Source organism: Podarcis melisellensis (genome assembly GCF_964234715.1).
Source record: "Podarcis melisellensis genome assembly, chromosome: Z".
NCBI lineage: Eukaryota > Metazoa > Chordata > Lepidosauria > Squamata > Lacertidae > Podarcis > Podarcis melisellensis.
The window spans coordinates 15,740,827-15,767,420 of NC_138547.1; the positions used below are offsets into that span (position 1 = coordinate 15,740,827).

The 26,594-nt window shown below is 44.0% G+C and overlaps 1 protein-coding gene and 1 long non-coding RNA gene across 4 annotated transcripts in view; one reads left to right on the forward strand and one right to left on the reverse strand.

The window, feature by feature from the left end:
• Positions 1-1,457: 1,457 nt before the first annotated feature.
• The window catches only part of NCS1 (neuronal calcium sensor 1), a 57,163-nt gene continuing 32,026 nt past the window's right edge, over positions 1,458-26,594 (reverse strand). For 2 of the 3 annotated variants that reach the window (XM_081896826.1, XM_081896825.1), the window contains 7 exons: positions 20,163-20,187; positions 10,248-10,386; positions 5,872-5,950; positions 5,426-5,514; positions 4,741-4,818; positions 3,646-3,763; positions 1,458-1,671 (listed from right to left, as the gene is read on the reverse strand). In XM_081896826.1, coding sequence (XP_081752952.1) covers positions 3,665-3,763; positions 4,741-4,818; positions 5,426-5,514; positions 5,872-5,950; positions 10,248-10,386; positions 20,163-20,187 — 509 coding nt within the window. In that variant the 3' untranslated portion in view covers positions 1,458-1,671; positions 3,646-3,664. Of the gene's footprint in view, positions 1,672-3,645; positions 3,764-4,740; positions 4,819-5,425; positions 5,515-5,871; positions 5,951-10,247; positions 10,387-10,586; positions 11,039-20,162; positions 20,188-26,594 lie in introns of those variants that run through there. The other variant, XM_081896827.1, reaches the window with a different exon arrangement.
• Positions 12,716-25,558, forward strand: LOC309361726. The gene is made up of 3 exons (XR_014164606.1): positions 12,716-14,775; positions 22,498-22,618; positions 25,493-25,558. It is a non-coding gene; the product is annotated as an uncharacterized lncRNA (long non-coding RNA).

Below are 26,594 nucleotides of genomic sequence, written 5' to 3' on the forward strand. Positions count from 1 at the left end.
AGGGCAGAATAAAGTGTGTTTCATAATGGAAAGTTCTCACAGACTTTTTGGAATCTGACCTGTAATACATTACTAAGTAAAAGTCTAATTGAGAATCTGGTTTGAGCCTCTGTATTGAACCCCTTAAGTGAATTTTCTCCCACGGGATCCATTTGCCACCATGTCATTACAGGGTTGCAGCTAATTTTTAGAGGTTTTCCCCCCTTAGACGAAACTTCCAAAGAATTCTGAGGAACTAGCTAAAATTCCCCAGTGGTGATATTAGCCTTAAAACAGAAGAGAGTTAGAGAAAGATCGGATGCTCCCAACAACAAGTAAGAATCCAAAAGCCCACAAACAAACAAAAACAGAGGTACTATTATCACCATCGTCATTATTATTACTTCCTTTCAGAAAGAACTGTGTTTTTGAAGCTCCAACAAGATTGGCCACATTAACACTTCTTTAGTTTCATGCAGAGAGAGAGAAAAACTTGGGGTACTGGATTGTTTCATCATTCCTCTTTTACAATGTAGGCAAAATGGCAAAATGAATGCAGGGGGGGGACAGAAAATAAAGAAATACAAAAGAGGTGGGGACACAGCATTCAGAGGGGGTGCTGCAGACATTGCAAGTCCCAGATGCAAGGCCTGCCAAGAGCAAGAAGTTTGGGGCCTTTTGGGGTAGGGCGATGGATAGATGGACGAAAGACAACATAATCAGAGGGCACACTGACCCCCTTCTACCCCAGCCAGGCAGCACAGCAGACATATATAAGTTGTGGGGATCTTTCTTTGTTTGTTTCTTTCTTTCTTCTTTTTGGCTTAGATTTCTTCTGTGAGGGACAACACCCCTGCAGCATGAGTTTGTTTGTTTGTTTGTTCTTTTTCTGAGACACGAGACAAAAAAATTATACAGCAGCTTTGACACACAAAAAACGGCAAATAAATAGCTACCGCTTGTTCAGAGGTCATTCAAAAGAAGAAAAAGCGTCTCACTTTTCCATCACGCGCACACACACACAAAATGAGAGCATACAATAACAATGCCACACCCCAAATAATCATCAAAATAATGTGTGTGTGTGTGTAGCATTGCAATTTGAACCACAAACCCAAATGAGGATGGACATCAATTTCAAATGGATTTTTAACCCCCCCCCAACACACACACGTGCAACACCCCCAGGATTTTAAAAGCAAAAGCTTAGCTGCGATTAAGCCATCCACTCTGACAGTTCCGGTCCAGTCCAGTGGCGCCCTGACACAAGACGTCTTAATGGGACCCTATATCTCCAGTCTGCATGATTCTCCCCCCCCCCCCATAAGAGATATTTAAAAATGGTGCTCGTTCTTAATCCATTCGAAACAAACAAAACAGAATTTTAACATGTGAGAGCATTCTTCATGGCCCCAAGGAAATGGCGCTTATCTTTTCATTATCCTCTTCATCACTCCTTTCTCCTCCTCCGCCCCCACTTTTCTTTTTTTTAAATCGTTGTTAAATGCAGACGCTGGCAAATGGAGATGACGAGCTGGTTTTTGAGCACAAAGTGGTTGGGTTGACGTCACGCTCCAAGCACACCCCTCTCCCACGTTTTTAGCGCGATGAGGGGTTGGCATAAGTCAGGCGAGAGAGTCTGGTCTGAGGTGGGTGTTTGATGGCACTGGAAGGGGGTTCCTTCAGGTGTGTCTGAAAAAAAGGGAGCAGAAAAGCAGTTAAAAGGGGGACAAAATTGTTACAAACATTTTGACTTGATGGACATTCCTATGCTTACAGACTAAGGCAACATTCACACCATACATTTAAAGCACAATATCACTTTAGGCAGCCATGGCTTCTCCCAAAGAATTCTGGGAACTGTAGTTCAGTAAGGGTGTTGAGGGTTCTTGTGAAAACTTACTATTCTCCTCACAGATCTACAATCTCCAGAGTTCCCTGCAAAGAGGGACTTATTCATTATACCACAGTGGGAACCCCTCTATTATCCCTCTAATGGCTGTCTGTTTTAAGTTTTATTAGTTCTAAATCAGATTTGGAAAGCAATAAGTTGGTCTCTCCAAATGGTCTGTTGATCCTTGGTGGCGTTTGCTGACTCTACTGACACAACAAACTTGCAATATGGACATCAAAAGCTTGCCAATTATTTGACCTCACAGGCAGAACCCACTCCTGTGGCAGATTTCCAAACTCCCAGCACTTGCATTCAGGTTGATAAATCTGTTCTCTCATTGCATATCCAACTCAAAGGAGACCTACTGATATTAATGAACATGACTTGCTTAGGTTTCTTAATTATAATGGGTCTCCTCATGAGCAGGCTAACTGGATAAAACCCAATGTATTTTGACAAGCCACTAATCAGTAAATTATTCACAGAATGGAAATCTTAGATTCATAGAATCATAGAGTTGGAAGAGACCACAAGGGCCATCGAGTCCAACCCCCTGCCAAGCAGGAAACACCATCAGAGCACTCCTGACATATGGTTGTCAAGCCTCTGCTTAAAGACCTCAAAAGAAGGAGACTCCACCACACTCCTTGGCAGCAAATTCCACTGTCGAACAGCTCTTACTGTCAGGAAGTTCTTCCTAATGTTTAGGTGGAATCTTCTTTCTTGTAGTTTGGATCCATTGCTCCGTGTCCGCTTCTCTGGAGCAGCAGAAAACAACCTTTCTCCCTCCTCTATGTGACATCCTTTTATATATTTGAACATGGCTATCATATCACCCCTTAACCTCCTCTTCTCCAGGCTAAACATGCCCAGCTCCCTTAGCCGTTCCTCATAAGGCATCGTTTCCAGGCCTTTGACCATTTTGGTTGCCCTCCTCTGGACACGTTCCAGTTTGTCAGTGTCCTTCTTGAACTGTGGTGCCCAGAACTGGACACAGTTCTTGAAAATTAGACAATGAGTTGAGCAATGCTATCCTCATATTCTACCTGTTCATCAATTAAAATGGAAATTTTATCAAATTCAAGAACCCTAAGAACAGCCTGCTGGATTAGGCCAATGGCTCATCTAGTCCAGCACCCTGTTCTCATAATGGCCAAAAATATGCCTCTGGGAAACCCTCAGGAGGACCTGAGCACAACAGCACTCTCCCCTCCTGAAGTTTCCAGCAACTGGTAGTCAGAGGAAGCATTACTGCCTCCACCCATGGAGGCAGGGCATGGCCATTGTGGAATTAATTTGTCCTCTCCTCTTTTAAAGCCACACAAGTTGATGGCCTTTACTGCCTCCTGTGTGAGGTCCAAAATTAAATTATGCACTGCATGAAGAAGGACTTTTTCAAATCTGTCCGGAATCTTCCAATGTTCAGCTTTTTGGGATGTCAACGATTTCTAGTGTTATGCAAGAGGGAGAAAAACTTTTCTGTAACCCTTTTCTCCATGCCATGTATAATTTTATAAACTTCTATTATGTCACCTCTTCCTCACCTTTTATCTAATCTAAAAAGTCCCAAGTGCTGCAACCTTTCTTCACAATGGAGTTGCTTCATCCCCTTAATCATTTGGACTGCCCTTTACTGAACCCCCCTCTTAAAGAAAGCTGAGGATGTATTCCCCATAAATCAGGGAGGGGGCACAGCATCCAGATGTTCCCAAAGCAACCCCCCATCCCCACAGCCCCCCCTCTATGTTTTTTTAAAAAATACACCCACTTACCAAAGCATAAGACTGCAAGCTATACGAGTCCGTCATAGAGGGAGAGCGCCTGAACAATGGAAGGGTCAGCCTTGGAGCCCTCCTGGAACTCCTGCAGGGTGAGTTTTCCATCTGAATTCTAGGACAACAGAGAACAGTGAGAGATCAGAGAGGATAACCACAACAACTCTGTGAGGTAGGGGCGTGTGTGTGTGACTGGCCCATTATGGCTGAGGGAGGATTTGAGCTCAGGTCTCCCCAGCCTCACATTTTCTACCTAGAGATGCTAGAGAGTGAACATAAGCTGTGGCTCTGCTTGCTCTCAGGTTCAATCCTCAACCCAAAATACTGTTTCTGTATGGAGTCAAGCCATTTGGGCCTACCTAGCCCACTACTGTTGATCCTGACTGGCAGCAGCTCTCCAGGACCATCAGGCAGGAAGTCTTAACTGGAGATGATGGGGCCTTCTGCCTTTGAAACAGATGTTCTACATGTATAGAGCCAAAGGCCTCAATCCCTCATAGGAAATCTTCTGGGGACCAGATGATCATGATAGGAGGGACCATATGCAAAAGAGGGTGGAACAACAGGTGTTGACTTGTATATTTGAACTATCAAAGTTAGAGGATTGCACCCACACACCTCTCTCTACCCAACATGTAGGAAAACAAGAGGCATGATCAGAGTTCAAGGCTACATCCCTGCCAAGCAAAAACACTTCAGGAAGTTCTGAAGTGAAGCAGATAAGGGCAGTGGTCTGAGGAGAGCCCCGAGGGCCAGATAAAGAACTGCAGAGGGCCACATTTTGCCCCTGGGCCTGAGTTTTCTCTACACCACTCAGCTACAATTCTTCTTCCTCCTGCAGAGACTGCCCATGCAGATCTCCAGATCCATTTCTGCCCATGGGGGAGTTTGCTACATGTGGGAATAAGCCTGACAACAGGGTGGTGGAGACAGCCTGCCTTCTGGATCCTCAAAAGGCACCCTCAAATTCATTGAAGCAGGACATGGGGGACATTGGTTGTGATCTCTGGTGTGGGATGGTGGCAGGGAAAACGGGCCTGGCAATTTCTGGATGGTTGCCTCAAGGTGAGACAATGTCTGGAAGCATCTTACTTTATCCATCATGGCAAAAATCCGGTCCACCCGCTTCTCTGGGGTGTTTTCCTCTTCAGGGAGCTCCACAGTGTTCCCCTGAAGAGAAGAGAAGAGAAGAGAAGAGAAGAGAAGAGAAAAGAGAAGAGAAGGTGGGGGGTTCAGTCTCTGCCTCCTGGCCTGGAATGAAATAAATAAACAAGCTTCTCCCAAAGAATTCTGGGAACCTGTAGTTTGTTAAGGGTACTGGAAGTTCTTAGGGGACCTGCTTATTCCTCTCATAGAACTACAATTAATTCCCAGAGTTCCCTGTGAATATGGACTCCTTGTTAAACTACTCATAACAAACTCCCGTGCCCAGAATTTTAGCGGGGAACCTTTGACCGTTTACGTTAGTATCATAGTGCTTTAAAGGTATGGTGTGAATTAGGCCTAAGACTACAAAAGCCTTTAGAGGTTTTATTCACCCCAAGGAGTATAATTTTATCAGCCTGGGGAAAAAACCAACATAAACTTCCAACTTCCCCCATTTACAGAAGCATCCTTGACTGGTCGCCTGGAAATTGTTTGTGAATTACCCAGGTGACCAAATTTTGCTCCTCCAGGGTGGAGCCTAGCATTTGCCCTTCCCTCCACCTAGTTTCTCTTTCTATAAATAACAGCTGGAGTCTTACTCATATTGCATCCTGCTCTTTCAAACACTCACCACCATCTGGTAAATGGCATCAACGATGTCCAGCATCTCATTCCTAGTGATGTAGCCATCGTTGTCAAGATCATACAGCTTAAAGGCCCCTGAAACCACAAGTAGAAGGTTAGGGAGAGTTATGATGACCTGAGGCTTAAAAGCCCTAATTAAATGTTAGCCCCGCCCTCATCTAGGCATCATCTGGATGCCTAGATGGTGTGTGTGTCTGCATGCGCATGTGCGTGCTATGTACAGACCTAGCAGAAGACTTTCATAAGCTGCTATCTGAGAGCAAGAGGGAAAGGGGCAAGATCCTGAAGGTGCCACATGCCAAAAAGGAAGCCTTAGCTCACATTGCAAAGGTCAGTTTTGCTCGGAGATGGATTGTGGGAGTTGAGCCCTAATTTAGAGTATTGAATGCTGATAGGACCAGTTTTAATTTTCAAATCCAGTTGACCACTTACACCGCAGTTTCTCATCCAACGTCCCCCGGGAAGTGACCGACAAGGCTTGGATAAACTCGGAAAACTCAATCCTTCCATCCTGAGAACAACAGAAAAGTGATTTGGTAAGGCTGGAGCCACCTAGGATGGCCCAGGGCAGCGGGGCATCTCCAGGTAGGGCGGAGAGAAGCTCCCTGTCTGAAACCCTGGAGAGCTGCTGCCAGTCAGTGCAGATGTTATTGAGCTTGATGGAACAATAGCCCTGACTCTTATAAGGCTGCTTCCCAAACAAGGTAGTTTGTGATGACTGGGGAAGAGGATGGGATCTCACAGTTGGAAAGGGCACCATGCACTCTCTTGCATTGCAGCACGGGATAGAAGCCTCAATCTATTTCTGCTCCACATTAATTCCTCACACGCTCTTTCAAAAATCTATCCTGTCCTGTGTCCAATCTATGCTAGTTTTGAAAAAATATGCAAGAAAATTCCTATTTAAATACATATTTCAGGATGCATTTTATCCCCAAACAAGATGTTCCTAAGTGGAGTTTAAATTCTACATACACATTTGTAAATGCATTTTATTTCAAACTGCACTCACAGAATTTTCACATGTTTAAATCTGTTGAGCCGAGAGCTCTGTGTGTAATATTCTGTAGGATATTTCAATCCACATATCTAAGTCCAGGAGCTGCAAAATCCATGCCGGTTCACTTTGGGAGACACAGAAATCAAAATTCCTCAAGCACCTGGAAATACAGCATAGCTGAGCATTGCTACAAACGAGATTCTGTTGGAACTATCAAGGGCAAGCTTTACCACCTGCCTTGCCCCACTCCATGCCTGGGGGGGGGGGTGTATTTTGTGGAAGTTTTATATTTTGTTGTCAGGCATCATTTCAGTTGTTCTTAGTGTGAGATGTTTGTTTGTCTTACAGACATTTTGTTTAAATTGTGATCTGTTTTGTATGCTCCACACCACAGCTGGGGCACTAATGCTTCTGAATGCCATTTGCTGGAAACTGCAGGAGGGGAGAGTGCCCTTGTGCTCAGATCCTAATTTTGGCTTCCCACTGAGGCATCTGGCTGGCGACTGTGAGAACAAGATGGTGGACTAAGATGGGCCACTGGAGGAGGAGGCTTTAGATGGCTACTAGCCACCATGGCTGTGCTCTGCCTCCCTGATCAGAGGCAGTAAACACTTCTTCGTCTTTTTAGATCATATATGGCCTTTAATGAGCATTCATTCCAATTTGTTTGCAAGGTTATACAACAGGGAGCATTCTTCCTGATTTGTTTGAAAGGTGTTGACACATCTTCCCATTAGTTAGTCATTCATTCATCCCACTCTTTTCTATGCATTTCTCCATCATTCTCCAATACCAACAGTCACTGGGAGATCCAAAGGTACCTTTGCCATACTGGTTGCTTTTGATGTGTTGGGTGTTATTAACAGCTCAGTCTACCTTAATATTTCCTAAAGGTCACAGCTTCAATAGCTCTTATCTCAGAGGAATGCCGGAGTACTGGCCAATTAACTTTCAGTTTCCTTAATGACAAAAAGCAGAAAAAGGGGGAAGACACTTCACACCAAGAATTCCCTTGTCCATTTAAGATTTATTTTCAACCATAAATCAGGCTTTTCACTCTGTCTTAGCCAGATGGGCAAGATATAAATAATAAAATTGTTGTTACTATTATTACTTTAACTACCAATTTTCCTTCTGTTCTTCTTAATGACAGAAATTTGTTAATCCAAGTTTCTGGACTGTAGATTTTCACCAGCGGACAGATATGTCTCTCTAGTTTGTGGTTTTTCCTGTCCCAGAAACATTTAAGAAAGAGAGGGTGTGAATATTTCTACCCATGGAGGGTGTTTACATGGTGTTTCGGCAAAATGTCACTCCTTAGCTTGCCAGCTCTTTCTAGCTCCCGTCCAAGCCCACAGGTGCAGACAGCAGAAAGCAGCCTTGATCAAAGCATTCAAGGTACTCTTTGATCACCCTTATCACCAGAGTGATTTAATAGTCGGACTATCTATCTGACTATCATCAATCGCGAGCTAACAGAGAGACAGCCGAACCACCATTCATCTCCCTGGAAGCCCACAATTCTCAGCACTCCTAACAAACTACGGTTTGAAAAGTTCTTGGGGGTGGATGTTATAAATGTATAGTGTGGATGCAGCCTAAAAGAGGAATACCTTTTCTAAGATGGGACCTTCATAGGTACTTTCCTTAAGTTAAATTATTCAATATATTTCTAGCCCATCCTTCATCAGATTACCCTCATCAAAACAATCCATTCAAACAGTAAACACTTGTAAATATCAGTTGCTGGAAACCGCAGTAGGGGAGAGTGCCCTTGTGCTCAGGTCCTGCATTTGGGTTTATCATTGGGGCAGCTAGTTGGCTATTGTGAGAACAAGATGCTGGACTAGGTGGGCCATTGGCCTGATTGAGAAGGCTCTTCTTAGGTTCTTAGGCTCATTCTTAGGTTCTTATCTTGAAATGTTGTTGTATTTTATTCTGTATGTTGCTATGAGTCACTTTGAGCATGAAAAAATGGAAAAGTGGCATACATATAAACTGATTCACAGTGATGGTGGTGAGCATTGCCAGGTGCTGGGCTCCTCCAGTTCCCTTCCCACCTAAAAAGTAAAATAATCCACGGTTCTGCAAAGATGTTTACAAGTGTCATGGCCTTTGCTCGAGGTGAGAGGGTTGTTCCTCAGTGGGATAAACCTAATTCTCTCGAATCCCTTTCGGAAAGGAAAAGGGGAGCATTAAAATTCCAGAGGAGGAAAGCGGTTGTGGGGAACAACTTAGAAAAGAGCAGGTGTCTGATTAGCATTTAGCTTTACTGCAGCTCTGCTGATTTTGAGATGGTGGAGGTGAGTTTACCAGTTGGCAATGTTTAACCGGATGGATTGTGTAATTCCTGCTACTTTTACTGGATGGGGCAGTTGTCCCAGCAGAGGCTTTCCACAGTTGCATGAAATGTCTTGCTTCCATCCCTCCTACTTTGAGTGTTGTAATTATTATTATTATTATTATTATTATTATTATTATTATTATTATGCCTTTTTTTGCAGACTGCTAGTCAAGTTGGGTTACACAAATTAAAACAAGCTCAGATAATTATGATTTGTGGCGGTGGGGTAATGAGGCACAGAGGAAAATCAGAACCAGTCCCTAGTCAGGGTTCAAACTAGGAATAAAACTATTTATCCTGCCTAAATAAGGCTACTGAAATGAAAGCTGATCACACATGGTTTTCTGCTTATGACAGGACTGTGAGCTTAGCTCAGTTGTGTAACTGCAAACAAATCTCTAGACTCAGAATATGCTCAGAGGCACCCTTGTTCTTTCATTTTAATGGCATGTCTTTTGCACCTTGGAGCTGGTATTGGTAGATGATAGTATTATTAACTATTAATATTATTTATATTCTGCCTTTTTCCCAGACCAGAACTCAAGACAGCTTACAGAAATGAAGACAAACTAAGATAAAATACACAAGGCTAAAAACATTAAAAAGATAATCGCGAAAAAGTAATTAATAGAATTAAATTAAATTAATAGAATTAAAAACATATAAAAACAAATCTAGTAAAATACAGATAATAAAAAAGCACAGCACTTTCTGAAAGCCCTTTCCTTAAACAGTCAGTTCCCAGAGGTCTGTTGGAAGAAAATAGACTTTACCTGCGGGTGGAAGTTCAACAAGGGGAGATCCAGTTTTGCTTTAAAGAGAGAGTTTTACTTAATCTCATTTCCTCCCTAATAACAACAGACCAATAAATGGGTAAATAAATAAATTCACCCCTAGGGACTTGAGCAGGCAACAATTTTCAGCCACTATGGAGCAAAGGGATGGATTTTCCTCCCTTTTTAGACCAGCTGTGCTGGAAATTGTTATGGTTTGGAGGTGGGACATTGGCCCAGGGTTTGTCAGGTCAGGAACATCCCAGACCCTGAGATTTCAGGGCCGAAATCTGAAACCAAGGTGTTGTCACAGGGGGCAGTGATGTCATGAGGGTGGGCCCTAGACACGGAGGTTACTTGGGACAGGGAAGCAGAGGAGGACAGACCCTACACTGTAATTTGCAGCCAGCTCCTGCCAGGCTGTAGCTTGCAAGCTGCATGCACAGTCCTCTTAATAATTTTGTTTATTATAATTAAAGGTCCTCTCACCCACCTGGAGATTCAAGCCCTCTGCCTGCCACCTGGAGGCAGCCAGGCCAGTCTGGAGACTTCAGGTGATACCTGGCAACTGTGTGTGGGTGGGTGTACATGCCTTCTAACTGGCAAGCTCCATTAATGCTTCAGAGGGGAGGATAAGGAAGAATAAGGAAGTGAGGGGGGAGCGAATCACCGCGGAACGCAGTGGACTTACTTTGTTCTCGTCGAAGACGTTGAAGACGAATGTGGCAAACTTGGTTGGGTCCCCAAAGGGGAAGAACTGCTTGTAGATCTTTTGGAACCCAGCAGCATCCAGCTGCCCACTGGGGCAGTCCTTGATGAAGCCTTTGTACCTGCACAAGGAAGAAAGGGGAGGGGGAAACAGCTTGAAGCATATCACCAAGGTGGCCCACAGTATTGACAAGGCGCTACAGATTCTGTTCAAGGTGGCTCTGATGATACAGCCTTGAGCAAGGCAGAAAGCAAGGGACACGGGGTTATATCCAACTTGTTCTTCTCAAGAGTATACCCACTAAAATTAATGAGCCAATACCTTTGGCTGGTCTGCTCTGAGTAAGACTGGCACTGGGTGCTGCTACCCATGGGATCCAGCTCCCAGGAAATCTCAGGTTATACCTTTCCAGAGTTTATTTTGCCAGCAGCACTTGGTGGCCATTTTCCTTTCCCAGAATGCCCTTGGCTAATGTGTGGCTTGAGGGCATTCCTGGAGGGCGGGGAATGGCAGCCAGCAGAAGGGGCACTTTTCTCCTCCCCCACACTCCATGGCATGGAATAACACAACATCCAGGAAATATTGGGGAATGAAAATGTCTCCCTTGCCTAACATAAATGCATTAGAAGAGCCAAGCCTGTTGGATCAGTTAAGAAACCCTGAGAGTGAAGGCAGCATAACAGCTCAAAAGATTGAGCTAAAATCAGCCATGAGTTCATTTCTTGCCTCTGCCATGAGTTGACTAGCTTGGTCTTAATCAAGTCCCTCCCTTAGTCTTACCCCCAATGTAGAGGAGAAGAAGATAAGAAGACCCCTGAAGCAGGATCATGACAATGGGCCTGCACCTACTTAATGTTAGTATTTGTAATGTAATTTCATTGGGAATGTATTTCACAAAGAACAGATGATATTGGGGAAAGGATGTGGCAGTAGGCAATTGGCAGCTGAGAATTGGTAGTTGGCAATTGGCAGTTGAGAATAGGCAGTTGGCAGTTGGTTGGTTATTTCTGTTAGTTCTATATTGACTGTGAAAGTGAGAGGTGTGGGGACTTCATGCAGATGCTGTCTGGAGGAGTTTGGAAATAATACTTGTTGTTCAAATGTTACCAACCTGACAAGTAAAAAGATTTATACTCAACTATTTGTGTAAAAGTGGGTGGTTGGGTGTATCACACTGGCATCCTGTTCTCACAGTAGCCAACAAGATGCCCCAGTGAAGAAGAAGAGTTTGAATTTGATATCCCGCTTTATCACTATCCTAAGGAGTCTCCAAGCGGCTAACATTCTCCTTTTCCCTTCCTCCCCCACAACAAACACTCTGTGAGGTGAGTGGGGCTGAGAGACTTCAGAGAAGTGTGACTGGCCCAAGATCACCCAGCAGCTGCATGTGGAGGAGCAGGGACGCAAACCCGGTTCACCAGATTACGAGTCCACCACTCTTATAAACAGGACCTAAGCACAGGAGCCCTCTCCCCTCCTGTGGCTTCCAGCAAGTGGTGCAGAAACATTGCTGCCTCCAACCATGGAGGAAGAGTTCAGCCATTGTGGCTAATAGCCATGGATATCCCTCTCTTCCATAAATTTGTCTGATCTTTTAAAGCCATCTAGCTAGGTTGGTGGCCATCACTGCTTCCCATGTTCCAGCTGGCCAAGCTGGCCTGATCCAGCAATGTGGTCTCATTTTGCACCCCCTTCATTCCACTGTGCTGCAGACAATGGCCCATCTACTCTAGCATCCAGATCTCACAGGGGCTAACCAGATAGCCCAACGGGAAACTCATAAGCAGGATCAGAGCACAGTTCCCTCCTGTGGTTTCCCACATCCAAAGGGAGGCAAAACACAGTGGAAATCCATCTTACTCCCTTGAGTCCGTGGTGGGAGCAACAGGAACAAATGGCCAAAATATTTACTAACCAGCACCCTGTTCCCCCAGCTGTTATTTCTGACTTAGGTAACACAGCAGCAGGAGTTATAATAATATTTACAGGAAAAGGGACCTTGATGGATGCGGCAGCTGTCACTGTGGGATTCTGGATTACCTTTCCTATGCAGGCATGAGGCTTATGGGTAGGCTGGCTTGATCAAAGCATGCCATTAGAAGGTTGAGGGTTTGTTTGTTTTTTAAATAGGTAGCTCTTCTCCATATAAGCCCACTTGCAGGGGGGGGGGGAAGACTGGCTGGCACACCTCTCCTCTGACTTGCACGAGAAGGCGTCTGATCCTCCCTACATGATTACAGGAGGTTTGGAATCCCAGGGATGATTTCACTATTCCCCTATACAGTCATACCTCATATTACGTTTGCTTCAGGTTGAGCGTTTTCAGGTTGCGTCCCACAGCGACCCGGAAGTACCGGAAAGGGTTACTTCCGGGTTTCGCCGCTTACGCATGTGCAAAATGACGTCACGTGCATGCGCAAAAGTGGTGAATCGTGACCCGCAGATGCTCATGTTATGAACCAGCCTCCGGAACGGATCCCATTCGCATTCATATCATGATTCGGTGACATGACAGAAGTTTATAAAGTTATGCCTGGTGTGAAGAAAGTGGGTAGCAAAAAGTTTTTTCTCTCTCTCATAATACAAGAACTCACGGGCATTCAATGAAGCCGAATGTTGGAGGCTTCAGAGTGGATGAAAGAAAGGACATATTCATGCAGTGCAAGTGTACACTATGGAACTCGCTGCCACTTGAGGCAGTGATGGCCACTACCTTGGATGACTTTAAAGAGGACTGGACAAATTCACGGAGGAGAGGGCTATCAATGGCTTCAAGCCATGATGGCTGTGCTCTGCCTCCACGGTTGGAGGGAGCAACGCTTCTGAATATCAGTTGCTGGGAATTACAAGTGGTGAGCGTTCCTATTGCACTCAAGTCCAGCCTTCAGGCTTTGCACAGGCATCTGGTTTAATCACTTTGAGAACAGAATGCTAGACTAGATGGGCCAATGGGAGCAGCCTTCCAAGGTTTCAGGCAGGGGACATTCCCAGCCTTAAGTGGAGATGCTGGGAATTGAATCCTCTTTTAAGACCATTCAAGCTGGTGTCAATCGCTGCCTACTACACATCAAAAGGCAAAAGAAAAGAAAAGGTCTCTGACCCAAGGAACAAGCTATCTAGATTTCATCAGTGGGAAGACCGGGGAGACAATGCAGGATGCTCTGCCCACCTGCCAAGATGGCCCATGGGGAAGGTCCCCCCCCCCCCGGTGTGTGGGAGGTCTCTTTCTCAAAAGACACCTTAAGATACGACAAAGGGCTAAAGCAAAGAGTGATTCCATATCCCTTTTCTCATAGACACTGTAAGATGAGGAGACCATTCAACCCCGGCCCCCAAAACTCTGCTCTAAAAGAGCAATCCAAGATAAGCCACAGGAAGCCCTTGCGTTTGGGGCACCCAGGGGAATCTGGGCTGATCAGGTCAGAGATCAGGTGTTTTCCGTGAAACCAATCCCTCTGACACACCTCAGGCACACAAAAGGAACAGCTGATGATACATTTGCAAGGGCTGCCTTCTGCTGGTGAAGGCAAAGTGAGGGTGACCTGGTTTCAGACCCTGCTCTCCACTTTAATCTATTCCCTGAAACTATCTCAACAGCAAAACCTCATCAGCTTCCACCTCCAAGAGCATTTAGCCAGATTTTCAGCAAACAGAGGCCAGCACCACCTACATCCCCTTTTTTGGATACACATGTTTTTATTGAATTTGAATATTACATCACAAAATTAAAAAGGAATTTTTTTTATCGTTTTCAGCACAGCTGATCCAGGAGGTGGTACAGTCCTAATATTGACAGAATGGACTGCACCACCACAGATGGTAGGTGGGGAGAAATATCATTTTCAAATATTTATCCATGCTGATTAACATTTAGAAAAGGCATCGCCCCACAAATAGAAAAAGCGCTAGCTAGAATCCTTCTATCTTGCTCTGCTACTTTTCTTCTGGCAGGGAGCTTGCTTACTTATTCGTTTATTTCTTTCTTGCATGTATTTCCCTTCTTTTTCTCCATGGATGTTAAGGTGGCTTACATGGTTCTGCCCAGTGTTGATCATTCTAAGAAAAGGTATTCCCCTCTCAAAGGATGGGTGAATACAAGAAACGGGGAAAAAATTCTATTTGGAAAAGGCATTACTCCATGAGAGAGAAATGCCCCTTCTGAGATTAAGGCTAAGGAACCACATTCAAATATTGTTGGACTCCAACTCTCATCCACCACCAGCCAATATGTCCAAAAGACAAGGATGTGAGTAGTCCAGCAACATCTAGATGGCCACAGGTCTCCCAAGTCTGCCTGAGGTACCAGCATAAAGTTGGCACGGTTGTGCTACTCGGTGTGGTTAACAAACCCACTTCAAACAATGGTTTCCCATTTCGGTTCAACCATTCAGATGCACCACTGACACTGCAGCTATGCTCTACATTGCATCTACAGAGCACTGCACCATCGGAGTGCTCCTTCAGTTCATAATCTCCTAAAACAGGTCACACTATCAGACTACCTCACAAGGTGAGAGATGGCCCAAGAGAAAGCTCTTTTCTACTTGATTTAATTTAACACATTACCTATAAGAGAATGTCAGATTCTTTCCCACACACTCCCTTTTTCAGTTGCATGAAACAAAATTGAGGTGGGGATTACTCCCTCTCTGGATTCCATGGGCATAGCCAAGGGGGGCATAGCAAACTGAGGTTCTGCTACCTCAACAAAAGACCTGCCCCCTCAACAAAACGCCTCCCCCTCTAACAAAAATCTTGGCTACTCCCATGCTGGATGCTGTTTAGTTTAACACTAGTTGAATTCCTCACCTTTACAGCCTGTTCTGATGGGGAATTAATCCTCCCTTCCCCAAACCAAGCTGTGCGGGAACCATCTCCTTCCCACGTGCCAAGATAAAATGGGAATAAACAAGGAACAGGAAGGGGGGGGGAAACACAGAGAGAAATAGCAGATGGGGGCGGAGAAGTGGGGAGGGGGTGAGATTAGGGGAGCATTATGCAACAGGGCCACCCGAATCTGTCAAGTATCAAACTGAGCGGCAAGGGAAGGGGGGGCTGTGTGTGCTAAGATGAAACTGATCAGGAAATATGACAGGGAAAGAGGCAGCATCTTCTTTCCCTCATTGCTGTCCATGACACAGCAGGAATCAGAAATGGGGCGGTGATGCATTTGAGGGCTGTTGGAACAAAAGAAAAATGGGGAGGGTGGCCACCTTTGTGGGAGTTTGCAGAGGGGGTAGCACTAAATCAGGAACACAGGAAGATGCCTTAGAATCACAGAACTGTAGAATTGGAAGAGACCCCGAGGGCCAACCCACTGCAGTGCAGGAATATGTTGCTGTCTTATAAGGTGATCGAACCTGAAACCTTGGCATTATCAGCACCACACTCTAACCAACTGACCCAAGAACATTAAGATGATCCCACCTAGTCCAGCATCCTATTCTCACAGTGGCCACCCACATGCCTGCTGGAAACCCACAAATAGGACCTGAGCACAAGTGCACCATCCCCTCTTGCCATTTTCAGGAACTGGAGGAGGAGATGGTTATTGATAGCTACTAGCCACAATGGCTATGCTCTGCCTCCATGGTCAGAGCCAGAGCATAGCCATCGTGGCTAGCAGCCATCAATAGTCCTCTACTCCTGCATGAATTTGTCAAATCATCGGTTAAAGCCATTGAAGTTGGTGGCCATCACTGCCTTCTGTGGGAGGGAGTTCCACAGTGTAACAATGAAGTTAATCATTATTGTTCATTTATTATTATTATTATTATTATTATTATCATCAGCAGTAGTAATAGTAGTAGTAGCAAAATCCTGCCTTTCTCTTGAGACGGGATTCAAGGCAGCATCCAATATTTAAAAAACAACGTTATATAATGCAAAGTAATAAAAAGAAACTAGTTAATAACAATAGTTAAAATACATGCAAACACATTTAGAGCCAGCCTTTCAAATCCAGTGATCATCATCACCTGCACCTTAGTTGGTCTCAACAGGAAGGTCTTAGCCTGCAGGCAGAAGGAAAGCAAAGAGGGAGCCCGTCCAACATCTCTTGGGAGAAAATCCCACAATATGGGAGCCACCACAGAAAAGTCTCTCTCTTTCTCTTGTGTCACCATAAACCATGCTTCTGATGGGACCAAGAGAAGGTGCTCACCCGAGGATCTGAGTACATTGGGTGGGTTTGTAGAAGGAGATACAATCTTTCAGGTAAGCCTGGGCCCAAGCCATATCAATTATGTGCTGAGCATGAGTGAAGCACAAAAGCTCCAAATCGAAGAGCTCTCCTGCCCCCATACAAGTTCACCTCCCATCCGCCAAACCATTCCCTGGAAGGAAACTGAGAAAGGAATAGAACGGAACATCCATGCCCAGCCATTTAACGCTTAGCCAGCTGATTAACTATAGGGGGCGGGAGAGTTGTGGGCGGAATTTTTCATTTCATTTCAGGCGGATGCTGTTCTCCTTCCCAGGAAGAACGAACTAAGTGTTTATTCTTCTGTGACTAACAGTGCAATTTGTTGTTCAATCTGGAACAAGCCAGGCCTGCTAGCTGGCCACACTCAACTGCAAATAAGTGAGCATGTTTGCATCAGCAGAGGGAATGCGCAGAAATGTTTCTGCGATGTGCTATGTGCTAAGAAAGGAATCTCTGTACAGACTAAGGGTGCCTCTTCTCTCAATTTCCTGGAGCAGTTATTGGTAAGAGTGTGCAGTGATGGCCATCCATGTGAATGGCTTTAAAAGAGGATTAGGTCAATTCGTGGAAGAGAATATCAATTGCTACTAGCCACAATAGTGATGTTCTTTCTCCCATCATTGGAAGCAGCATGTCTCTGAATACCCGTTTCTGGGAATCTGTGCCCCCAGGTCCTACAAGTGGGGCATCTGATTGGCCACTGTGAGCTGAGTGGACCCCAATGGACTGATTTAGTAGAAGGAAGGATAGAAGGAAGGGTCTTTGCACCTTTTGATCATGCCTAGTAATTATTGATAGCCTCATCCTCCATTTTTTGCCTAAATGCTTTTCAAAGCTGCCCAAGTTAGTGGCCATTCCCAGTCCAGTAGGAACAAATGTCCATCATTTTAATTATGCCCTATGAGTGAATGTGCTATTAGGTCTGTCCTGGATCATTGACCATGTTCTCCCTCCACAGCCTGATGCAATAATGCTTTTGAATACCATTACTGGAAACTGCTGGAGGGGAGAATGCTCTTGTGCTCAGGCTCTGCTTAAAGGTCTCCCATTGAGGCATCTGGCTGACCACTGTGAAAACAGGATTCTGAACTAGATGGGCCTTTGCTCTGATCCTGCAGGGATCTTCTTAGCCATGGTAGCTAAGTTCCTCTGTCTATCTCTGCATACCAGTTGTTGGGGAGCAACAACTATTGTGCTCGGGTCCTGCTTGTGAACTTCCTATTGCAGCATCTCGCTGGCCAATGTGAGAACAAGAGGCTGGACTAGATTGTCATTGGCCTGATCCAGCAGGCTCTTCTTTTGTCCTACCTCCACTGTTGGAGACAGTATGCCCCTAAAAACCAGTTAACATACATCACAAGGTACTGTTTGTGGGCTTCCCACCAGGGCATCTGGTTGGCCACTGTGGGAACAGGAAGTGCCACTGGTTTGATCCAGTAGGGCTCTTCTCAGTTGCAGTTGCCATTTTCATGCATGTTCACCCAGTTTGGAGAGGTTCCTTTGGAGCTCTCTGCAATCATCTCCTTCTATCCTTATGGTGCTGAATAATTTGATGTGTTCTGTAAACTTGGTAAAGCTATAGCTCTGTCAGTGTTTTCAAATTCTGATATTTTGGTGTGGGTGTCAATTTATAGAATTGTTGCTGTTTTATTAATTTAAAACATGTTTTACCCTGCTATTCAGCAGGAAAGTCTCCCCAGGCAGCTTAGAAGTAAAAAGTCTCTATGTATATGTGTAGATAGATAGATAGAAAGATAGATATGATAGAATATAAAGATAGAGAAAGAGATAGGGGTGTGGGTGTGTGGGTGGGTGTGTGCTTACCCTGTTAGCTATCTAAAAGACATCACAGAAAAGAAAAAAGGAGGGGGAGAAGCAAACTCAGGCAGCAGCTCTTAAGTTAATGAAAATTCCTATAGAGAACTGGCTGTGATGGAACCAGATTGAGGGTTTCCAGGGTTTCAGGCAAGGGATGTTCCCAGCCCTACCTGGAAATGCCTGGAATTGAATATTCTGCTCTTAACCTGCATTTGCGTTCCAGGCTGTAAACAGTGGAGCCTGTCTTGCCCTGATAACAGCTGGATGCCTTCCAAAAAAAAACTAGAGAGGTTTGGGGAAGGAGCCAGCCTTTCTAGACTGTATGTATGCCCTGGAGGAAAGGCACCATTGATTGCACAGCACAGCCATTTTTATTATTTTTTTAAGCGTTATCTACAAGATGAAAATATAATGAGAAGGTTTTGCAAATCAGATACATGCAGGGTTTAATTCAAGCAGGGTGGGGGGGAATGGGAGCTTGTGCAATCCTAGCAAAGAAAAGAGAGCCTCTGAGGGAGCGCAGAGCATTTTCCCACCATAAATGTAGCACATAGCAGCCCTTGTTTCTTGAGCTACATCAAGTTTCTCACTGTAAATGGAATTTCTGCACCCTAACTTCTGCCAAAAGACTGATATTGATTTATTGGGAAGATAAAACCATGGCCCGCTTTAAACAACTGATAGAAGATATGACAACACTCGCAATATACGAACAGATTGCATTTAGATGTAGACTGTGCATGAATAAAAAAAATGATATTTGTAATGCAGTTGTAAAAATGCACATGTAAAAACTGTAATATATTGTTAGTAATTTTTCATTAGTTTGAATAACTATATTGCTTACATAATTATATATATATATCAGAAATTCAAATTTTTTGCTTTTTCTTTCATTTTTGTTTTTGTTTTCTTCTTTTCCTTTTATTCTATTCTATTCTATTCTCTAACTGAAAGTTTTCAATAAATAATAATAATAATAATAGCCTCTCACTGCATTTGGTTTCTGACTATACATTAGGCAGAACTGTCAGATAGTGAGAGCTGTTTGACAGAAGGTAATAGAATCTCCTTTATTGGAAGTTTTAAAACAAATGTTGGAAAGGCATCTGTCAGGAAATCTTTAGGTGAAATTTCTGCATTGTAGGGGGGTGGACTTGATGACCTTTGGGAACATTTCCAGCTCTCCAGTTCTATGGTTCTTTACAACTAACACAGCGGGAGTCAGAGGCAAAATAATTGGAGCAATAAATGGAAAATAATTACCTTTGTATAGTTGGCTAATTGTTGTTGTTGTTGTTGTTTTCTCTCTCTCTCTCTCTCTCTCTCTCTCTCTCTCTCTCTCTCTCTCACACACACACACACACACACACACACACACACACACACACACAAACAGTGTCTATAATATTCCCCCAGGCAAGCAAGAAGCACTATCAGAGTTCAATGACACATTCCAGCCAGGCAAAAGCGCTCAGGGTGCAAAGCTGAGTCAATGAGGGGTGTGGCTAGAAAGTGGGTGTGGCCTGAGAAGAAGGGGGAATGGCTTAGGGAGAGTTCCAAGGGCCAGAGAGAGGGGTTCGGAGGACCGCATTTGGCCCCCAAGCTTTAAGTTCCTCACCCCTGCTTTGTTCCTCTGCCCAGTCAAGATTTCATTCCTCCCAAATTATCAGGCCTACAGATGCTACATTCCATTCTAGAAATTGCATCCCACAAATGAGACAAGAAATTATAGAGACCATCAGGCAAGCATATAACATGCACACCTGTGCAATGGTAGCAGTAGACTCCCCATTTCACTTTTTTCATGCTCACGAACACAAATGTGCATGCTTGTGAACTCACAAGACTCCAGAATAGCTCTGAGTACTCACCACTGCTGGACCTCCTTCTCCGTAACTGGAAAAAGAACAGAGAAAGAGAGAGTGTGTTTACTGGTCACTCAAAGAAAAATGCAGTTTTGAGTTCTCAGTTCTCGCTACCTAAATGTTTTAATCTAGTTCATACATTTTGACTCACTGCTTTAAACTTGATTCAAGCACAGTACCATTGTTTATCAGCAACTGAAGCCTTGCTCACACTTTATGGTACAAGCTGACTCTACACACATGCAAGTGTTTGTGTGAAAGTGCCCACTTGTTGATTTGCACAGCTCAACTGCCTGAGTACACAGGCACATGGACCCTACACTCCACTGAATGTTACATGTGAATAAAGTGTACATCTCAAATGTTTGTGAACACAAATTAGTCACTCATTGAATGTAACCACCAATTTGAACATTCTGCCAGTGCTGCTGTTGCTTCTTCTAATGTTGAAGGCAAGCAGTGAGTGTCAAGAGCTCCGGAGCAAAAGAACAGTGGGAGATATCAGCAACACATCTTTACAACAGCAATAAAATCTAAGAGGCAACCCCTCCCCCCAATATAATAAAACTCAGTCTAATGAGGATAATGCTCAGCAGCCAAATAACGTTGAATGTCATTTAGAAAAGAAAAACAAGACGGGTTGGGTCAGAACGAAATGGAGTAATGTGGAAGAGGCTGTGGCTGGCTGGCTGGCTAGCAGGCTAGAACCTTAAAGAAAAAGAGATTTTATTAAAGCTTTTTCATAATGCAATAAAATAAAAAACTAATCAACTAAAAATAAAGAGGGAAAAAAACATCAAAGGAAAATAAGAGAAGAAAGAAAAGAGAAGTAGAGAAGAAAAGTGAAAAGGACTTTTTATTTTCTGACTGTCAGTTACGTAAAAGAAATTATTCAAAATACAGACTCCAGAGTGACACCCATCTGATCTCCTTTCTGTTACACAATATTTTCCCAATCTTCTGACCAAAATAGATTAATTCATTTTCATTTTTACACAAAAGTCCAAAAGGGATTATCTAATTATTATTATTATTAATATTAAATGTCAGCAATAGTTTTTCTCTAATTTAGAATATTAACCTGGTCTCCTGTAACCTCAACATTCTTCCATATATTAAATAATAAGTATTTGTCCACACAAGAGTCTCTCCACTGTGATCATATATGAAAACAATATTCCATAATTTTTTTTACTCATTAGTTCACACCCAGTTTCACATCATCTGTTCCTATTGACTGTTACAACTCCTGTCGTTTTCTATCTTGATTTTGAAAAAAAATATTGCTTCTATTTACTCTTTACAGCCATTCCTATTCCAAGAAAAGCGCTAGAGGTTTGATAGCTTTTTTCTCTAAGTTCAAACTGCATACAGAGTCCTTTCTCTCTCTCAACTCTATCTCTGCCAGCTCAGGATGTCTCTTAATCCCTTAAACTTAGGGCCCTCGTACCTATGGGACCGCCTCTCCCGGTATGCCCCACGGAGAGCCTCAAGGTCCATAAATCGCAACACCCTAGTGGTCCCGGGCCCTAAGGAAGTTAGATTGGCTTCAACCAGAGCCAGGGCCTTTTCAACTCTGGCTCCGGCCTGGTGGAGCGCTCTGCCTCGTGAGACCAGGGCCCTGCAAGATCTAATTTCTTTCCGCAGGGCCTGTAAGACAGAGTTGTTCCACCTGGCCTTTGGCTTGGAGCCAGTTTGATTCCCTCCCCCTGGTTACAGTGATACGACAGGATAAGAACTTAATTCGTTCTGCAGGGCCGTTCTTAACCTGAAACTGTTCTTAACCTGAGGTACCACTTTAGCTAATGGGGCCTCCCACTGCCGCAGCACGATTTCTGTTCTCATCCTGAAGCTCATCTCATCTTATGTTCTCATCTTAACCCGAGGTACTATTTCTGGGTAAGCGGAGTCTGTAACCTGAAGCATCTGTAACCTGAAGCGTATGTAACCCGAGGTACCACTGTATATTGTGCCTCTGAGTTTAGGCACAGTGTACCTCTGTGGGAGGGATGATCCATTATTTGAGGGGATGTGGCCTGGATAAGTAGTGCAGCCTTGAGAAGGCCCTGAGGTCCAGTGAGAGAGGTCTTATAGGCCTCATTTGTCCTGCGGTCCCTCGGTTCTCTCTAGATAGATCAACGGTCTGTCTGGGTATAAACCAGCTTCCTACATTCAAGTTCGTTTCTGACCTCCTTCCGCCCCTCCTGGTTCTCCCTGCTTCCTTCTAATCACCTCTTTATGGAGGCAATTGTACACTGCAACCTCAATGATGCCTTTATTACAGCTTCAGACCTGTAAAGTCTTCTCCCTGCACCTCATTAGCTCATTGCTGTCCTGACAGGCCTTGATGGAGCAAGTCCAACAAAGGTATCTGTGGCAGGAGGGGAGAGGCAGCCCAGAAATGTCTCAGAAGAAACCCTTATGTTGAAAATGAGCAGCCTATATGGAATAGGATGCAACAGGTGGGCGGCTGTGGTCAGGGAAAGGAAAGCCAATAGAAAATTAGCTTTGGAATCTGTGAATGGCAGAGATGGGCGTTTTAGAGCATAGAGACCTGCCTTATTTTGAGTCAGACCAATGGTCCATTCAGTTCAGTATTGTCTACACTGATTGGCAGCAGATCTCTAGAGTTTCAGGCAGGGAGTCTTTCCAGCCTTACCTAGAGATGCTAGGATTGGACTTGGTAACTTCTGCATGAAAAGCAGGTGCTCTACCACTTAGCTAGCTGCAGCCCTTCTCCTAACAATAATTTCATGGTTCTGAAATAAAGGGCTGCTTTAAATGGGAAGCTGCCTTATATCTAGTCAGACCATCCAGCTCAGTATTGTCTACACTGACAGTGGCTCTCAAGGGTATTAGGTGGGATTCTCTCCCAGCCCTACTTAGAGATGCCAGGGACTGAACCTGGGACCTTCTGCAGGCAAAGCAGATATCCTATTGCTGAGCTAAAGCCCCTTCCCAAATGAACCCACTCTGGAGAGCTGCAATGTGAACAACCCTGAGCTAGATGGCACAATGGTCTGATTCAGGATAAGGAACTTCCAATGTTTGTAACTGAAATCCCTTGCGGACCTCAAGGGGCGAATAAAGCTTATATTCTCCCCCCCCCCCCAAACACACACCTTGTTTTCAATCAAACATTACTGCTGATGATCAGAGACAAGATAACTGACACTGCATTCTCTTACAGAGAAGTGGCCTCAGTCCTGAATCTGAACCATTCCAATAGGCAAACACTCTCTCCTAGTCATTATTGCCTGTTTCACTTGCTGGAGCAAGGAGGGCACATCACCATTATTACCCTAACCCATGATCTCACTGTCCACACTGATTGGCAGTGAAACTGTGGAATTCCCTGCCACAAGAGGCAGTGATGATGCAGTGGTTAGAGCACTGACTTCAATGGCTTTAAAAGAGGATTAGACAAATTTGTGGAGGATAAGACTACCTATGACAGTGGCTGCAATATGCCCCTGAATACCAGTTGCTAGGACTTACAAGCAGACAGAAAGCTCCTGCTCTCATGTCCTGTTTGTGGGCTTCTCATAATGGGCACCTGTCCGGCCACTGTGAGAACACGATGCTGGACTAGCTGGGCCCCCTCTAGCCTGATCCCTCAGCCCATTCTAATACCCTTATCATTCTAATATTCTTTTTCATACTTCATCAATCTGTCAAGGGTCATCTAATCTAACCCCCTGCAATGCAGGAGTCTCAACTAAAGCATCCATGACAGGTGGCTATCCAGCCTCTACTTAAAAACCTCCAAGGAAGGAGAGTCCATCACCTCCCAAGGAGTCTGTTCTGCTGTTGAACGGCTCTTACTGTCAGAAAGTTCTTCCTGATGTTTAGTCATAATCTGCTTTCTTGCAACTTGAAGCCATTGGGACCTGCCCTCTGGAGCAGGAGAAAACAACCTTGCTCCATCTTCCATGCAACAGCCCATTAGATACTGGTAGATGGCTATCATATCTCCTCTCAGCCTCTTCTTCACCAAGCTAAACATACCCAGCTCCTTCAACTGTTTCTAATAAGGTTTGGTTTCCTGACCCTTGATTAACTTGGCTTAAACCTCTTGACTCATACCCTGACAATAAATTTCCATTTTGTGTCAATAGGCAAGAAAAAGAAAATAACAAAGATTAAGAGAAATTAATCAATATATCTTTCCCTTGCTATCTCTAAGTCTTAAAAGCACGTAGGACTGGATTATTCTTCCAGGAGGGGTTTTAATTAACCTGAAATAAATCAATATTTATTCATTACTTGACAAGAAAGAGAGAAAGAGAAAGAGAGAGATTGTGCAGGACGGTGGTGTTTTTTTAATCTGCGCGGCTTTGGGAGATAGATGCAGGAAGGAGCTGGCTTGAGCATGTTAGCAAAGGCTGGAAGGACAAAAGGAGCATTAGCCGAGTGATGGATTGACACACACATGCCTAGCGGGAAAGAGGGTTTTCTGCAGCAGAGGCAGCCACGCCGCAGTGACCACGCTCATCACACTGGTGAATGGGGAGGCAGGAAAACCATGCACTTCCTCTGCCAGGGACACCTGATAATTGAGTTCCAGCAGTGTTTAGGAACACGAGAAGCTGGCTTGTGCTGAGTCACAGCATTGGTCCATTTAGCTCAGTGTTCTGTACACTGACTGGCAAAAACAGATTTCCATAGTTTCAGGCAGGGGTCTCTCCCAGCCCTACCTAGAAATGTCATTGGGGATTGAACCCAGGAAAAAAGAAATCTTCCTTAAACTGAATCAGAGATATTGGTCCATCAAACTCATTACTATCCATACCGACAGGGACTGAACCCAGGAGATCCTGCATGTCAATCAGATACTCTGCTGCTGACCTAAGATTCTAGTCCTTATAGAGTAAGAGCTGGATTCAATAGGAACATAGTAATCTGCTTTGCACTAGCAGATCTATGTGGTTGTCATGCTGACAGCTCTTGGCAGCCACCATAGCAATGCCATCCAACTGTTCTCTCTCTCACTCAACTCTCTCCCCATTCACACAAAATGCGCCATCGCAGCTGAATACAAGCACATTTCACACTTCTCTGCCCACCCACCAGCACCGCACTCCCGTCAGTAGCATTTACACTTCCTTCACAAGCAGGGCAAAAGTAAAAAAATAAAAACCGGCAATGCTCAATTATCATAACTTAAGCTTCTAGCAGATGGTGAAAGAATGCAGGAATGTGGGGGCAAAGAACATGTAATGTGGAGGGCTGTAATGGCCAGTTTTGTTTTGTTTTGTTTGTTTTGTCAAGTAGTTTTGCTTGCATAAAGAGCTGGCTTTGAAAGAACTGAACTGGTGCATGCTTCCTCCCTTCAGCGGTAAAAATAAATAAAACTGATAACACACTTTCAAAGAGAGCAGGGGCAGTTTACCGGCCTTCTTTTTTTTTTTTTATAAATATTTTATTAGGTTTTTAATATACGAATTTCCACTTTCAAATACATACTTCCATAAATCCAATGGACTCCCCCCATCTCCCGAGCACTGCATTCCCTGTGTAACCAAAACCTCAGCAATTTGTTAACTTATTTTATACATAACAATATATCTTCCATTTTATCGTGTTACCTGATGTAAACATTTCAGTACAATTGCATTAATTTTTAATTTCCACACAATAAAAATATTTCATTATCTCACTTCTGTCTTATAGTGTCTTATTTATCAATTCAGAAATTTGCCGATACTGAAGCTATACCTTCCTAGAAAGGAGCATTTTTTAACATTCATACAACTTATAATGCTTTTTCAAATAGTCCTTAAAATTTTCCCAAACTTCCTCCGTTTCTTCTTCTCCCGAGTCTCGAATTCTGCCAGTCATTTCAGCCAACTCCATATAGTCCATCAGCTGCGTCTGCCATTCTTCCAATGTGGGTAGATTTTGTGTCTTCCAGTGCTTTGCCAACTAAATCCTCGCTGCTGTAGTAGCGTACATAAAGAAAGTTCTATCTTTCTTGACCATCCTCTGGTCTACCATGCCCAGAAGGAAGGCCTCCGGTTTCTTAGGTAAGGTGAATCTCAGCACCTTTTTTAGTTCATTATGTATCATTTCCCAGAAGGCCTTCACTTTCGGGCAGGTCCACCAGAGGTGTAAAAATGTCCCTTCCTCTTCCTTACATTTCCAACATTTATTATCGGACAGGTGATATATCTTTGCAAGCTTGACTGGGGTCATGTACCACCGGTATATCATTTTCATAATGTTTTCCTTCAAGGCAGTACATGCCGTGAATTTCATTCCGGTGTTCCATAACCTTTCCCAGTCTTCAAACATAATGTTATGCCCCAAGTCCTGTGCCCACTTTATCATAGAGGATTTGACAATCTCATCCTGTGTGTTCCATTTAAGCAGCAAGTTATACATTCTCGAAATTAGCTTAGATTTTGGCTCAAGCAACTCTGTTTCTAGTTTCGATTT